Source organism: Rhinolophus sinicus, chromosome 17, assembly GCF_057876585.1.
Source record: "Rhinolophus sinicus isolate RSI-liver-muscle chromosome 17, RSI-T2T, whole genome shotgun sequence".
Lineage (NCBI taxonomy): Eukaryota > Metazoa > Chordata > Mammalia > Chiroptera > Rhinolophidae > Rhinolophus > Rhinolophus sinicus.
This window is the reverse complement of record NC_142517.1, coordinates 29679123-29695485: the sequence shown is the minus strand read 5'-3', so window position 1 is coordinate 29695485 and position 16363 is coordinate 29679123. Positions and strand designations below refer to the sequence as shown.

The window sequence follows — 16363 nt, the reverse complement described above, 5'->3', positions numbered from 1 at the left end:
TAATCATTTTGCATGTTGCTCCTCTACAAACATTGGGTGTAGATATATACAGTGTATCCATGTCATAGCAGGAAGGTGAGAATATCTGCCTCTTATGGCTTCTATTGATAGCCGATAATGTATATATAGATGTATATAATATATATGATGCCCTCTGAACCTTTCTGTATCTCCTTGACCTAAGTGGAACTTAGCCTCTTCCCAGAGGACGCTGCTTCTTTATCTTGCCTCTCAAATAGAGTTAATTCTTTCCAACTCCACGTTTCTTAGGATCTGGATATGAATGGAGTTGGTGTCCTTTTTGCCTGCTTCATCTTTATTTCCCTGTCTTATAGAATCTGTGATCCTTTGAGAGTTATGTCATGCGCCATACTTATTTTCCTGTAACTTCAAAGCTTCCCTGTTATTTCTGTATCCTGCTCCCCTACCTCCAATTTTCAGCAAATGACCCTACCTTAAGATATTAGATCTCAGGGAGAGGGAAAACAGGAGGGGCAAAGAGGATTTAATGGGGAAAGAATGAACACTGTCTACCTGGCATCTTCTCCATTCCTCCTGTCTACCTGGCATCTCCCTTTCCTATGCGTCTTGCTTTTTATCTTGACTATAAACCAGTAGGTTGGTCAAGTGTTGCTAGACATTTGTGTCTACCTGATAAAGATCCACAGCATTGTTCCAGGATTCTAACTACTACTTACACACTTAAGACTCCCAAGTAGGCATCCGGCCCACTGACCTGCCCATATTTGCTCCCAGAACCCCGCTATCCTGCTACCTCCTCAACATTTCCATTGGAGTTCAAATTTGTGTTTATTCTCTTATAAACTTGGTCGTCTTCCAGAGTAATTTATCTTTTCAGGCTATGCAAGGCTGGAAATCCAGGAATTACATTTGACATTTTCCTTATGCTCCTTCCCCCTCACCCCAATGGCCAACTATTTTTCCTTCCAAAACCTCTGACACTAATTCTCTTCCCCACCAGCACCCTTGTCTAATGTCTAAGCAGATCCAAGTTTTTCTCGGTATTACATCATCACTGATCTCTGCAGCTACTCTCTCCCTCTCCCACCCATTCCTCACACTGTAGTCGTAACGGTCACGGCCCAGTTGTAAATCTGAACATGCCACTCCTGATCTCTGACTCACTTAAATGAAACCCGTAGTTTCCCATCTCTTTTAGCATAATTATCTAGGACTGAGTAAGAAAGGACTTAGCAGAAGTTAATATCGCTGCTAAGAAACTTTTATGTACTGTATTCATTTCCAAATTCTACAGATATTTCTGAAGCCTCTTGGAATATTTGCTCCTATTGCATATTTATTCAGTGGATGTTTATTGAATGCCTGCCCTTTCAGGTATATTTAGACATTATATGGAGATCTGTTTTTTTTTTTTTTTTTTTTAAGTCTTTTGGTAAAGTGTCATTTTAAGTGTACTTGTTCAAAAGGGCTGTTGAATTAGAGAAAGGGCTAAGGTAATAGCTGAGAATGGGAGCTTTGGAATCAGACCTGGATTTGATTTCTGGATTTGCCCTTGCAAGCTCTGTGATCTTGGACAGGTTGCAGAGGCTTTGTAAACCTCGGTTTCCTTATGTTTAAAATGATGATAATAACTACAACCTTGTATTTATTGTCAGGATGAAATATTAATAGCATAGTGTGTGAAAATTTCTTAACATACTGCCTGACACATAGTAAGCTTTCAATAAGCGGTAGCCATTATTCATTCTTTAAATATTTATTGAGTGTTTCTGGTGTGCCAGGTTTTAGGCTCTGGGGATACAGCAATGAACAAAACCAACCAAGCTCTGTAATGACAGTTTTGATTCTAAATGGTATGGCTAAGATAGAAAGGTAGGAGTAAGAGGGATATGTATTTGAATCCAATGTAAGAATCCATTTATAGCAGTTCAATCCAAAGAATGGATTGGATGATAAATATATTAGATTGCTTTTAAGATCCCTGAATTTCTGTCTTTGTTTAAAGTCTTTAGAAGGAAACAGATTTTATTTTAATATGTTATTCCATTTGAGAAGCACAGTCATGCTATCATCCCTACTTGAATTTGAAAATTGCCTGCCTAATAAAATGCAGCCCTTGAAGAGCTGTAGGTAAGCAGGTTATCTACATGACATTGACTTTGGACATTTGGTGGTGGTCTGTTCTGAAAAACTGAAGATTCAGACAGGTAGAAACTAAAAACTCCACGTATACATATTGATCCTTTATGTAAATATTAATAAAAATAATTTCTCTGCGTCTACCAGTTATATAAAGTGTCTATATAATTTCTCTGTGTCTACCAGTTATATAAAGCAAACTTCATTCAAGTTATGCAAAAAAATCATATTTTGGAGTAATCTTTTTATATCACTTCGTTCTATTTAAAATCAGAGAAGATACATGGACTTATTCCAACTCCATACTCTAATGTCACATTTGTTTGGTTGCCAAATAACCATTTGCTAGAGACATACTGTTCCCATAATCCTTATATAATTTGGAGTGCATTCCCTCCTAAATGTGGTAAGGGAACATTTTTTACCCAGTGTGTACTTTTAGAGACCATTTATACTAGCACATATCATTTGAATTTTTACGTTTAGCATTGCTCTTCAATCAGATAATTAATACATATTTTATAATAATAATGACCATAATGATAGATAATACTAAGAATCTAGTTTCTAAATGCAGGATTATGCCTTTCTACATAATTAAATATATTTATGTTCCATGACAAAGTATCTGGAAGTTTTGAAAAGCTCCAACCCAGAATGGATGCTTACGTACTCCCCACTTAGATCTCTTATAGATGTGCGTAATAAAAACCCCTTCCCTCATCGTGTACAATCATAAAGAAAGAATGGGAAGTGGAACTTCTAAGATGCCAAAAGGGTGGTTCACCAGAGTCTCCACTCACACATTCACCACTGGAATCAGAGCCTTTGGGCTATATAGGGGGATGATGTGGGAGAGGGTTAGACGGATTAGGCATCTTCTCTTTCTCATCTTTGGTCCTTTATGAATTCTTTTTTGCCTTCTCTTCCACTTTTGTTCCTCTATGTTCTAGTACTTCTACATTCTTTTCTGTATATCCTCTTTCTCTGAAAGATTTAGTCAGAGGAATGAAGGAACTGTGAGGAGTTTGCGATGGGTAGCAAATACCCTTGGACTTAGCAATATGGTTTGTGCCAATATATTTTTTATAAGAAATTGTGCTGAATTTTGGCATAATCATTTGTATTCTACATGACTTATATTAATAATTTTATCATATTAAGCCTTTAATCTCAATTGTCTATCAATTGTCAATTAATACACACAGCGTTATCTTAAAATCATTCTTAAAATGATTATTTAGTTTAAGTCAAATCAAAACATGCTAAGAATGAAACAGGTTTTCCTACTAAAGAGTCACACATTGCAAAAGAAATCTAGTCAGTCATCAGTCTTGTCCAAAACAACAGATTTGTAATAGTTGACTCTGATACATCATGACTGGCCTATTCAGGAGTCTTATGTTATATTAGAAAGCAAGAAAACGTGAGGAATAATGTACTTTGACTATTATCATAGCTGTTTTCCCATACTTTAAAACAGGATGACAGGGAACAGTGTAGGAAAGCTGTACTCACTGGATTATTTATGACTCAACTGTTGTGAGTGATGCAGGGGATACGGGCTGAGATGCTGCCTAAAACCTGCATATGAAAATCGGCCTGGACCTGAGAGCTCATCTTTTCATTTTCCACCAAATTATCAATATAGAGATTTTATTTCTTTGGTGTTGTACCACTGATTTCAGCAATTCATTCAGCTCTCGTCTGCTATTTCAATACTACCTTAAAAATAACTTCGTTACATAGATAGATATTAATTAGATTACAAAATTTAAATGGTTATTAACTTTTTCTAATAACCAATGGCAAAGGCATTTTTGTCAGGCTTTTATTATCCTTAAATTTTATTTTCATAATACTTTAAATGTACTGTACTCATAACATAAGGAGATCAGTATTTAATTGAATATTGAACAGAATAAATTCATTGTACAAGTAGACTTACAAAAATGGTCAAGATAGTTGAACCACGTCCACTGAAGGAAAGTTCATTTACTTGTATTTTATTATGATTTCAATGAATTTTTCAGGTAAACACTTGCCATACATACATACACTCTGTAATACTCACCAAAAAGAAATGAAAGCCAAATCTCCCTTCAATAAACGTACAGGTTAGTGAAGGAAACAGACTTCCAAATAATAATGATACTGTAAGCAGTGCTATATTAACGGTATGTATAAAATGGAGCACAGATAAGATAATGGTCATTTATTTCTACAAGAGGAGCTGGTCAGAGAGAAGACATCATATCTGATCTGGACCTTGAATTATAAACAGGAATTTTATAATCTGATCTGGATGAGGTAGGGAATGACGTTCCATACTGGGGGACGAGTGGAGGGAACAACGCAGACCATTTGTCCCACCCACTCACCCCCAGACTCTGTGGCCCATAGAGGCCAGCACAAGCAATGCTGATAATCTGTTTTATTCTCATTATAGGGCACTCGAATTGGCTGTAAAATACAAAACACATGTTGATACAGTTCTTGCTTACCGTCAAAAGTTTTTGGAGACATTTGGTAAACAGGAAACTAATAAACGATACTTGCAGTATGCAGAAGGTGTAAGTATTATATCATATTTTATAATAATGTACATGTTTTATAATTATATATGATATTTTTGCCTTATGATGTTGAAGTCTTGTTTTGACTCAATATTACTAAAAACTTTTTGAATCTTACAGCCATGTTTTGATTAACTCAAGTCTGTTTTCATGGTATCCAATTTGTGTTATGCTTGGGTGCTAATTAATATTTTAGATAAACAATATAAATGGCTGGGATAAAGGTTTCAAACTCCTGAATTTTGCCTTCCACCAGCTGCCCCTTCTGCCCCAGGAGAAATATATAAGCACAGAGGGGACTGGCCAGAAAATGGATACTTTGGCACTTTATAGAATTCTAGGGAGCTAGGTTGCCCTTCCAGAGAGGCCTAGCATAAGTAGACTTCTCCACCTACGACCAAAGAAGGTTACTTTGCCTCTCAAATTCCTACCCCAATCTCAGATTCTATCATTCCAATTAGTAGAGAGTCATTCCAGTACATATTAACTCATAAGGAGAGCAGAACAAGAGAGTTTGCCCCAGCGCCTGGAGCAGAACTGATTGTGGCCACTTGACCCCATCCTTCTAAGCTCAACTGCAGAAATAGAATTTACCTCTAGCCATATAGACAAGAGACTTGTAAGCCCAAGACAGGGCCAACCTTGCCTCCAACTCTATGAATGAGTTGATTTTCTTAACCTTTTATTCATTTATTTATTTTAAAAAATGTTTCTGAGTGCTCACTCTGGGCCAAGTACTACGCTGGGTGTTGAATCAGATATGGCTTCTGTCTTCATGGAGCTTATAAACTATGTGGGAGTGTTCCTCCTTGGGGATAGAGTAAAATGAAATGTTCTGATCCATTCTAGAGGGCAGAGTATATTAGAGGAACCTTGGGAAAAAGAAAGAGGGTAGGGAGAAGTCCCCTACAATTCCTACTAAAGCCAACACTATCCACTTCCCATATGTAAAATACTGAGTGTCATGATCTATATTTTTGGACTTCAGAACAGTTGTCAGGGTAGTGAAGCTTTTGGGGACATTCTTGTTCCGAAATGCAACTTCAATATCTGGATTCAGGAAAGGCACAAGTTGTGGGTTTCTTGGTGGAAAGGAATGTATTTTATAGAAGCTCCCCAAACTTCTTTTGTTTCATTCAGAACTTGTCTAGTACTGAAATGAAACCTCTGGGAGTTTGGGCTGTGAGGCTTTACTCTTCTACTAGGACAGACTCAGGCTCCCTGGGACTCATGAGGGCTTGCATTCTAACTCACAGAATGTGACAGCAACTGCCACCACTACAGTTCTAAGCAGACCAGTCACCATATATCTGATATTCTTGTCACAGTTTTGAAAATATGACATTATGTTAACACTGAGCACCCACCTTAAGTTTATTGTATAATTTTTAAGCAGACTAATGCTACTCTGTTTCCTCTTCAATGTCATTGTCATCAATATTTTTTTCAGTATTTTCACATTTGGTGCTTTTGAGGACATAGAAAGTATACTTCTTACCTTCAAGAAAATTATATTTTAGATAGCACAAACTTAAAATTTTAATATTCTTTCTCATATATGTATTGAACTGTTACCAAAGTGTAATATTTCAGTTACAAGAGTAGCACAAATGTTCAAAATGAGATCATCAGAACAACATGGCTTTTTTAGGTATTTTGCTTTCTTTTCTCTCTGAAACTATATAGGTTACTTTGATTGCCTATGGCACTATGTTCTAATTTCCTACTTTTCTTTTTCATAAATGTAATTTGGAAGTTAACTAGAAATCATAACGCAGTATATTAAGATGAAAATTACCTTTGACTTAAAAATTTCCCACTATTTATCCATCTTATCCAAAATTGTGATTATATGAACACCTTATTTCAGAACATAATAGTTGAATAGAGAAAGATCATTTTTTTAATTTGAGAAATTTATTTCAGACATTTTGAATTCTGTGGGTTCACAATGCATAAAATGAATATAAGAAGTGAAAAGTTTGATAAACATTCATATTTATGAGCCCAGAAATATTATTTGAGCATTTCTAGTTTAAAATATGGCAAACTTGGTTTCATACAAGGTGTACTATCTTCGAAGAATCCCATTAGAGTCTTTGTACCTGGTTTATAATGGCGTTCAGTAGTATTTGTAAAATAATGTGTAAGTCTGGCAAATAAAATCCACTTGAGGAATATATTCAATCTACTGAATACATACTCTATACAAGAAGAAAAGTAGAAAAACCTGGAAATGTTTAAAATATTATGCTAAAAGAAAGAAAAACATGGAGAAAAATCAACCAACCAACAGACACCTCATGAGCAGCATTTCAGAAAGTATAGAATTTTGAAGAAGATCCAGAAGAGTCAATACTCTAGAGTTCAGACAAACCACTTCAGGTCTTGCAGCTTCTAAGGACTGATAGTTTTACAAGGTCCTGAGATACAAAACCCAGGAGAGAAAATAGTGAGAGATTGTGCAGTGACATCTCATTTGCTGGGTAATCAGTTGCCATTTATTTATTCAATATTTATTGAGTGCCTCCTGCAGACAGTGTACTCTCCTTGGTGCTTGGGATATACTAGCAAACATGGCAGACACTAACCCTGGCCTCATGAAGCTCATGTTCAAATGGAGATGATAGTTAATTATACGGTTGTTCTTGCAATTGTGATAATTGCCTTGAAGGCTGTGCACATGGTGCTACAAGATTTTATGAATGGGGAAGTTGATCTAGGGTGGAGGGATCAGCAAAGACTTTTCTAAGCAAAGTAAATGATATTTGAGCTGAGCTCTAAAGGGTGAATAGAAGCTGATTAGGGGTGGGGGTGGTGCATGGGGATTAACATGTTCCCAGCAGAGAGAAGTCATCGAAGTGGGAAAGAGTAAAGAGCAAAGGGGAGACTGACTTGAGGATTTCATAGGGTAAATTAAGGATATTATTGGACTTTTTCCTAAGATTAATGTGAAGCTATTGAAAGGAAATACCATGAGCACTTTTCCCTTTTAAAATCCCAATTCCTAAATATAAATGGAAACTCAGAATTTTCCACAAAATTATCTTGAGTAGGATTTTGGCCGTCAGTCAAAGGATATGATAATAACAACAAAGGCATGGGGTCTTGAAAGATGGGGAAGGAATACAGTGTAACTACTCTGGATCCTGGGTTCTTGGTGGTTGGAATACTGGTTAAGATGAGACATGGAAGGGTCTTTATACTGTGCTAACGGACTTCATAGTGAAGGCAATGAGAAGACCTGGAGGTCTGTCATCGAGAGAACTGAAAGAGAACTTCTGATGTGCAAGGTGGATTGGAGGTAAGGTGGTGACTCGGAGACCAGTTGGGAGGGTTTTATGATAGTCCCACTAGGAGATGGAAAGGGTAAGATTAGTGAAACAAAAAATTCAGCTGTAAAATCAAGACAGCATGTGGTTGGGGTTGGGAGGAGAGGAGGTGAGGTGAGGCAGGTATTTGAGAGTGACTTCAGTATTTCTAGTGTGGGTGGCGTAGATGGGGAGGTCATTAACCTAGACAAGGAACAAGAATATACAAGTTTATGACCTTTTGAATTTGAATGCACGAAAATATATATATATTTTTTTAGTACCTGGGATATTCAGGTGGAGATATCTAAGTGGACAACTAGAAATATAAGTGTGAACATTGAAAGATATTGACAACAGAGGAATCATGGCTAGATCAGTTTATGGTCATGACCATGTAGGCATAGTTGAAGCTATGAGTTGATGAGATCTCCTAGGGAAAGCATGAAAAAGCTGTGGTTGGAACCCTGGTGAATACTAATAGTTAAGAGGTTGTGTAGAGTAAGAATATAGGAGAAAAAGAAAAGCAAAAGACAAAGAAGGACATTAGAAAGGAGAGCAGAAACCAGAAGGGAGGGGGACTCTACAATCTAATAGAGATTTTTCAAAGAGCAGTGGTCAGCAGTGTTGAGGAAATGCTCCTGCACTAGGGCCTGTTTTCCCCTGTCAGCATGCTCTTTCCCAGACGTGCACTTGAACTCACTCGTCTCCTTCAGGTCTTCATGTCAGCTTCTCCGAGGCCTTCTCCGATCACTATTTGAAATACAACACCACCACCCCAACTCTACCGCTGGCACCCATGATCTCCCTTCCCCGTTTCTAAAACTCTTACCACTTCTGACATAAGTTATATATGTGTATCTCTTCCATTGTTTGTCTTTCCTTGTTTATCTCTCTATGAAGACAATGATTTTTATCTTTTTGTTCACTTCTGAGTCCTTGCACCTAAAACATCCCTTGGCATATAGTCAGCACTAAATATTTGTTGCATGAGTAATTGAATCATGCAGAGAAGGTATATAGGATGAGGAATGAGAACACTTGATGATAGCGCTACACTCTGAAGTGCAACGAGAACGAGAACGCAGTCGTGTTACAGGTGGTCTGGAGAGAGAATGAGCGTCAATGAGAAGCAGCAGGGTGGTGGCTGGCAGTGCAGGGAGACGGAATAGAGAGGGAAGGGTGAGGAGCAGCCAGTGAAGAGAAGGAAACTGAACGCATAAGTAATAACTGAAGGCAGACGTCCTAGAGGAATCAAAGAAGATGGGATCAGGGACTTAAGTGAAGAGGTTGGCCTGAGACAGAAGGGAAAGAGATAAGGATGGATACAGATACAGGTAAGTTTGTGACTGCAAGGAAGGAAATTAAGTGAACTCATGCCTAATGGCCACTGTATTCTCTATAAAGTAGGAAGCTGATTTCCAGCTGAGAGGAAGAGAGATGAGGTAGAGGATGGGGAGCCATTTTGTATGATTTTGAAATTACTTCTGTGTGAATAAGAAGAATTGACTAGGAGCTAGAATAGGAAGTGCCAAATAGTATCGGCACTCCCTATAACAGAAAAGGATGCGTTTTAGTATAGAAGTCACTTGACAGCTGTCGTGAGTACGTACTCACGTAAAACTCACTATTAAAAATACTCTATTTCAAGGACTAAATTACCAGAACACTTCTAAAACTGGATAAATGCCAAAGTGAAAGTGAAACATTTGTTTTCAGTAGGATGGCTATCAACTGACACCCTCATTTGTACTATAACAAGTAGCTAATATAGATGTCATCAATTTACTTGATGGACTTCTGGTGCAACGGGGCAACAATTGTTCAATGTACCATCCATATATCGTTTTATTGTGATTGATTTGAGAATCATGTATATCAATTTAAGGCTGGAAGAAGGCCAAAGCATTCATCACGTTTTGTCTTTCTCTTTGCAAATGTTTTGTTAGACATAGAAACAAGTATTTGGCCATTTGAAAACTATCAAGTTCTGGCCTGATTGAAAAAAATGAGTCTTTCAAATAATCTGATGTTTGCTCTGCCTTTCAATGAGCTGTCACTTGCATTTCAGCACAGACATTCGTCTTCTATTACCATGTTTCTCTGAAAATAAGACCTAGTCGGACAATCAGCTCTAATGCGTCTTTTGGAGCAAAAATTAATATAAGACCCAGCCTTATTTTACTATAAGACCCAGTCTTATCTAACATAATATAAGACCCGGTATAATATCATATAATACCGGGTCTTATATTAATTTTTGCTCCAAAAGACACATTCGAGCTGATTGTCTGGCTAGGTCTTATTTTTGGGGAAACATGGTAGAAAGGATTCTTTTATTTCATCTATTTGATATAGTACAGAAAAAGTATATGGAATTATTATCTTTCTAAAAAAATGACCCAAAGTATCTAGAAATTAATTCACAGATTTGGATAAAGGATATTGGAATTAAAAAAGAACCAAATAATTAATTCTGTCAACTTCTGGCACAAAACAAAAAGGGCATGAATTCCTGTTAAGGTTAAATTAATCTCTTGGTTACTTAAGATAAATCTGTTCAAGCAGCAAGTAATGCTTCAGTCTGTTTTAATACTACTTATTCCACTCAGCTCCCCTACATGGCGGTGAAAACCTACTCACTTTTGGCTCAGTCTGAGGAGTTTGGGTTTATTTCATGGTAAATCAGAGTTAGTTTACCCTAGGACCCACTTTTTTCCATATTTTGCCTGAAAGAGGACACACATTCCTAAATCAATGATCTCCAAACTTTTTAAAACAGAGAATGCTTTTTCCTAAAGAACTCAGGGCAGTCTTTTCCTGACACCAAGTGTAATGAGTTTAGAGAGGGGGCAGGATCAAAGGGAGGGAAACAGATAACAACTCAGTGATTCTTTTTACGTGTCTCCCAGCCTTGCTTTCCCACTACTTCCGCTAATATCTTTTCATCCCTGTCTTAACCACCACTGTGTCTTTATATTACTTTAAGAGTTGTTGCAAAGGAGCCATTATTGCAGAGTATGCTGGGGGAAGCAAATGCTGCTGGATCTTTCCTCACAGCTGGGCTTCGTAGGAAACTTCAGTATATAAGCAGTGAAGCGCTGACGCGTGTTGGCTTGGCATCTAGGTCCCTGTCGGTTTTTCTTCTTGTTTGGAGGAGGGCAGCCCACCTTCGCCCCTTTATCCCCAGGTGCACCTGTGCAAAACCCTAAGGCTCCATGACCCTGTTTAGATGTACCTTCTATAAATAGCTATGATGAGATTTTGGTCTTTTGAATCACAATGAGAGTCTTTGCTTTTTATTGTGGTAATTGTTCTGTTTGGTCTTACTCCTAAAGCTATTTTATTTTGTTTTGAGCATTTTTTTTTTAACTTTTCCTTCATGCCCGCTTTTTCTCTAATGTTTTAGAAGTCGTATATTCTCTTTTTGTTTACTCTTGGTTTCTTTGGATTAAACAAAAATGTCTTTACTATATAAGCATGTTTCTTCTTTTCTTCTACTGCAGCTTCAAATAGATTGGGAGAAAATCAAAGCCAAAATTGAGATGGAAATTACTAAAGAACGAGAGCGATCAAGCAGCCAGCCCAGCAAGAATATAGATCTAAAGCACTAAATGCCGTGCTCACCTTTAAGGAGTTTTGCCTTTTGAGATTAATTCTGATTCACCAAGGGGAAGCATGTGTTCCTTGCTAAAGAAAAAGGCAGAATCTTTAAGTATAAGCACTTACTGTGTATTCAATATAAACGTATACTCAGAAAGACTAAGCACAAAATAATTGATGTAATTCATCTTTTATATTTTTAGTCCAATAATTCATAAAATATTTTGATATATTTATGATACACCTACGTCATGTTGCTTACATTCCAGTTTTTGTCTATTAGTTTATCCCTGAATCTTCAGCATGAGCAAATATTAATGCTGATAATAAAACATGGGACTCTTTAAAATGTATGTTATCATTGTCCCCAAATTATTATTACCACAGAAGCTTTTTAACATTGATACAAGTACTTCTTAGAAAGTCTTCCGTGAAACCATTTTTAGAAATGGTATATTATGAAGTGGGAATATGCAAATACATGGGAAAGTAATTACCTCTCTTGTCCCAATTTTAATTAAGATGTCTAGGTTTCTTTTATGAAAACGTTCCTGTCTTTTAAACATACTCCTTTTCTTTTCTGGACTGTTGGAATATTCTGTTCTTCATCCAGACGCTGGGTAGGAGGATGTGTTCAATGTATGAAGTGTGATGAGGAGTTTACTTATAAGTTGTGCTTATAAGTTTACATATGTTTTCTACAATGCTATATTTCAATAAAAAGTTTTAAAAGAAAAATGGTTAAAAAGGTTGAATTCCTACAATTTATTTTTATTTATAGTCAACATACAATATTATATTAGTGTCAGGTGTACTACACAGTGATTCAACATTTGTATACCTTACAAAGGGATCATCACGTAAGTCTAGTAAACATCTGTCGTCGTGCATAGTGATTACGATGTTATTGACCCTATTCTCTACACTGTCCATTACCTCCTAAACGCGTAAATTTTGTTTATTTTATTACAATTTTAAAAGTTGAAAAAGTGTAATGAAATATGTGTGTATTCTACCAACAGTTCTCTGATACCAACTAGGTGTCCTGCAATTCAATTCCCACACTACCTACCTGGAGTCAGTGGCAGGTCTCACAAGGTAAAAGACGAGATCCCCAACTAGATGGCCCTTATTTTAGTTCCCAGCCACAAGCAGAGACCCCAGGATACCCACACGCCTGTAAGACGTGGTTGCAAATTTGGGGATTCCCACCCACTCCCAAGCCCAGCAATGTGCTCGTCACCAGGAAGCTCCCCCAGGCCTGGCCGTCGTGAGTTTTTATCAGGGTTTCATTCCGTAGGCACAATTGATTAAATCATTGGCCATGTGATTGAACTTCATCTCCAGACCCTCTCCTCCCCCTACCACAAAGTCAGGTAGCTGAAAATTTTACCCTTCTGATCTGACCAGCTCTCTCTCTCTCTCTCTCTCTCTCTCTCTCTCTCTCTCTCTCATTGGCATAACAAAGATACTCCTAGCACTCAGGAAATTCTAAGGGATGGGAAGCTCTGTGCCAGGAACCAGGGGCAAAGACCAGGCATATTCTTTGTTATATCACAGTATCACTTTCTCAATCATACTGAATGTGTATTGATATGTTGTTTTTCTTTGTCTTACAGTTTAAAAAATATCTATTATAGAAGCTTTTCAGTTAGTTTATCATTGATAATTTTATACATTTGGGGGGGATTTAACATAATTTAGTACTTTTGTATGTACCTTGTTTCCCCAAAACTAAGACCTAGCCAGACAATCAGCTCTAATGCATCTTTTGGAGCAAAAATTAATATAAGACCCGGTCTTATTTTACTATAATATAAGGTCGGGTCTTACTATATAATATAAAACCCGGTCTTATAGTAAAATAAGACCGGGTCTTATATAATATATAATATAAGACCGGGTCTTATATTAATTTTTGCTCCAAAAGACGCATTAGGGGCTGATTGTCCAGTTAGGTCTTATTTTCAGGGAAACCCCGTATCTATACATCTTTTGTATTATTTCATAAACATAACAAATAGAGAAGATTGTTTATACAGAATGCCTGGGACCTGGCCCTGTTACAGATTAATAATATTCCTAGGGCATGATGATCCCCCAAAAAACATTTCATCACAGAGGATATGGTGTGTAAGATGGAACATAAGTTATGATAAGAAATAAACAAGTTTTAAAGCAAACATATTTTAGAAAATGCTTTTTAAACAATTACCATGAGCATCAACTGAAGGATATTTTCAAATATCTGTCATTTTGTACATATAGGAAATATATACCTTTTTGCAAATGAAGTATGCTACATAAATCCTGATTAGATAAATATCTCAAACACATTTTCCTTGTAAATTCTTATACTGAAAATAAAATCAGGATTTACAATGTACACATCATAAAAAGGTAATATGCAGTAATAAAAATACATGAATTTTTATTCTGCAGATTTTACGTGCAGATGTGCAGGTAGGACTGCGGCAAAATCACTTGTCAGAATTTCTTTAAACACATCTGCAGAAACCAAAGGGAAGGTGATGAAGTAACTCTTGGAAAGACCCATCATTATCTTCTCCTTGCCCATAACCTGTATATCTTTTGTATTTTCTGCTTAGTGGTTAATGACCTTTGGGCCAGAATATAAGTAAGATTTTCACAAACTCTAGAGATTTCACAACCTGTTAGAGATTATATAACTTCTAACAAAGTCATTTCTCATTCTTCCAGCTTTAATCTAAAGCTACTCTGTCCCTACAACTTGGCTTGAGCTGCTGGGCATCACTGCCTGGACATTTGCAACCCAATGGGTCACAATGCACTTTGCTTACCATGCACTTTGCATGCTTTTTAAAATGTAGTGATTTCTAAAACAGACGATTTCAAAATAACCATCCCAAAACAATTTAGAGCAATTCAACTTTTCAATTATTCCCAGATGTTCTAGATTATTGAAAACTATCTTCTAATACTCTCCTACTATAAAGCAACGTTCATATGAAAAATTTTTAATTAGAAAAACACTTTATAATTCTATGGCAGTAAGGAGATAAAAGTGAACTGGCATCTTGATGACTAACCATAGAGCTGGGAGGACTGTGGGGTGGAGCTGGGCCCCTTGTTAACTCTCTAGTCCTGACTTCCTGTTAAACTTTGTGGTAACTTCTGGGGGAGGGATGCTAATAAATAGAGACACCATCTTGGAATTGGGGTTTTTTTGCACGTTGGCAGGTGGTTGGAGCACCGCCGGCAGGTGTGTGAACACAGCCTTCTTGGTCGCTTTGTTTTTTTTTTTCTTTTCCCCGAATAAACCGCTCTTCGGTGGACTACCTGGAGAACTATTTGGCCAGTCAACAAAGGCAAGTATAAAGTGGTTGTAAACCTATCTCCATTTTGGGAGTATTACCAAAACAGTTTAAAGTGCCTCACTCCAGAAGCAATAACACATCTACCTAAAGTGTATTTTCTTGTTCTCAAGTCAACTAGGACTGTACCAGAGAGCTCATTTGTTTAGCTCGTGACAAATAATGTTTACTTGTACAAGAAAATATTATGTTGGTTCAAAAGTAATTGCAGTTTTTGCAATTCAACCTTTTAAACCGCAATTAATTTTGCACCAACCTAATAAACTAGAGTTTGCAAGCCAAGACACGCCACATGTCTAGCATTAAATGCTAGAATGTGATATCATAGAGATTAATGTTTATAATGTGCTAGAGGATTAAATTCTTGAAATAACAAAATCTAGAGAGGGACAACAGATTAGTGGTTGCCTTGGGTTGAGGACTAGTGAGAGGACGAGGATTGACGTTGTTCTAAGGCATCGGGAAGCTCTGTGGTGGTGGGACAGTCCTGTGTGTTGAATGTGGTAGTGGTTACATGCAGCTATATGTGTGATAAAATTGCATGGTACAAAGCCTTAGGTACAAAACTGTACTATATAGTATATATTTACTGTGAATACATCTATATGCGGTAAAAATATTCAGAGAATATTCTAGAAGGATACCACACAAGGTTTAACTCAAATTAGAGGAGGGGCAGGGATTGAGGGTCAGGTGTTAGAGGGGACCTTTGTTGTGATGTTTTCTTTTTTAAAAGGAAGATGTATTTGTTATTACCTGAGTAATTGAAAGTTTAAGCAAGAAAAAAATTGAAGGGTTCTATACATATTTTTTTTAATTTTTTGTTATATTGGGGAACTGTGTGTTTTTCCAGGACCCATCAGCTCCATGTCAAGTAGTTGTTTTCAATTTAGTTATGGGGGGGCGCAGCTCACTGGCCCATGTGGAAATCAAACCAGCGACCTTGGTGTTATGAGCACTGCGTTCTAACCACTGAGCAAACCGGCTGCCCCGGGTTCTATTCATTTGTTGGTGTATCTCAGTGTAGTGGCATAAAAAATGGATTTTAAAATGTAATTTTCTTTGTGTGTGTGTGTGTGTGTTTATATTGTGATAAGGTTTTATTACTGGTTCTTTTCACTTAATGACATTATATCATAAACATATTTCCATATTAGATGTTTTCTATTTTAAAGGCTGTAGGCTGTCTCTTTGTATGGATGGAGAATTTATTTAATCAGTGCCCTCCTATTGGATAATTTAGTTTTCAATATCTCACCATTATAGCAGTGCTTCAACAGGTTTTTTGTAATCAGATCTTTGCTTGGACTTTGAGTATTTTCATGGGATAGATTCTCAGTGGGGAGTCTAACCTCTGAATCAAGGCTATGTACCTTTTAAGGCTTTGATAACTCCT

The 16363-nt window shown here is 36.9% G+C and overlaps 1 protein-coding gene across 2 annotated transcripts in view; it reads left to right on the top strand.

The window, feature by feature from the left end:
- IFT80 (intraflagellar transport 80) overlaps positions 1-12349 on the top strand; it is a 106946-nt gene extending 94597 nt beyond the window's left edge. For both annotated transcript variants that reach the window (XM_088794011.1, XM_019732028.3), the window contains 2 exons: positions 4571-4694; positions 11515-12349. In XM_088794011.1, the coding sequence (XP_088650137.1) occupies positions 4571-4694; positions 11515-11622 (232 nt within the window). In that variant the 3' untranslated portion in view covers positions 11623-12349. The remainder of the gene's footprint in view (positions 1-4570; positions 4695-11514) is intronic.
- Positions 12350-16363: the final 4014 nt, after the last annotated feature.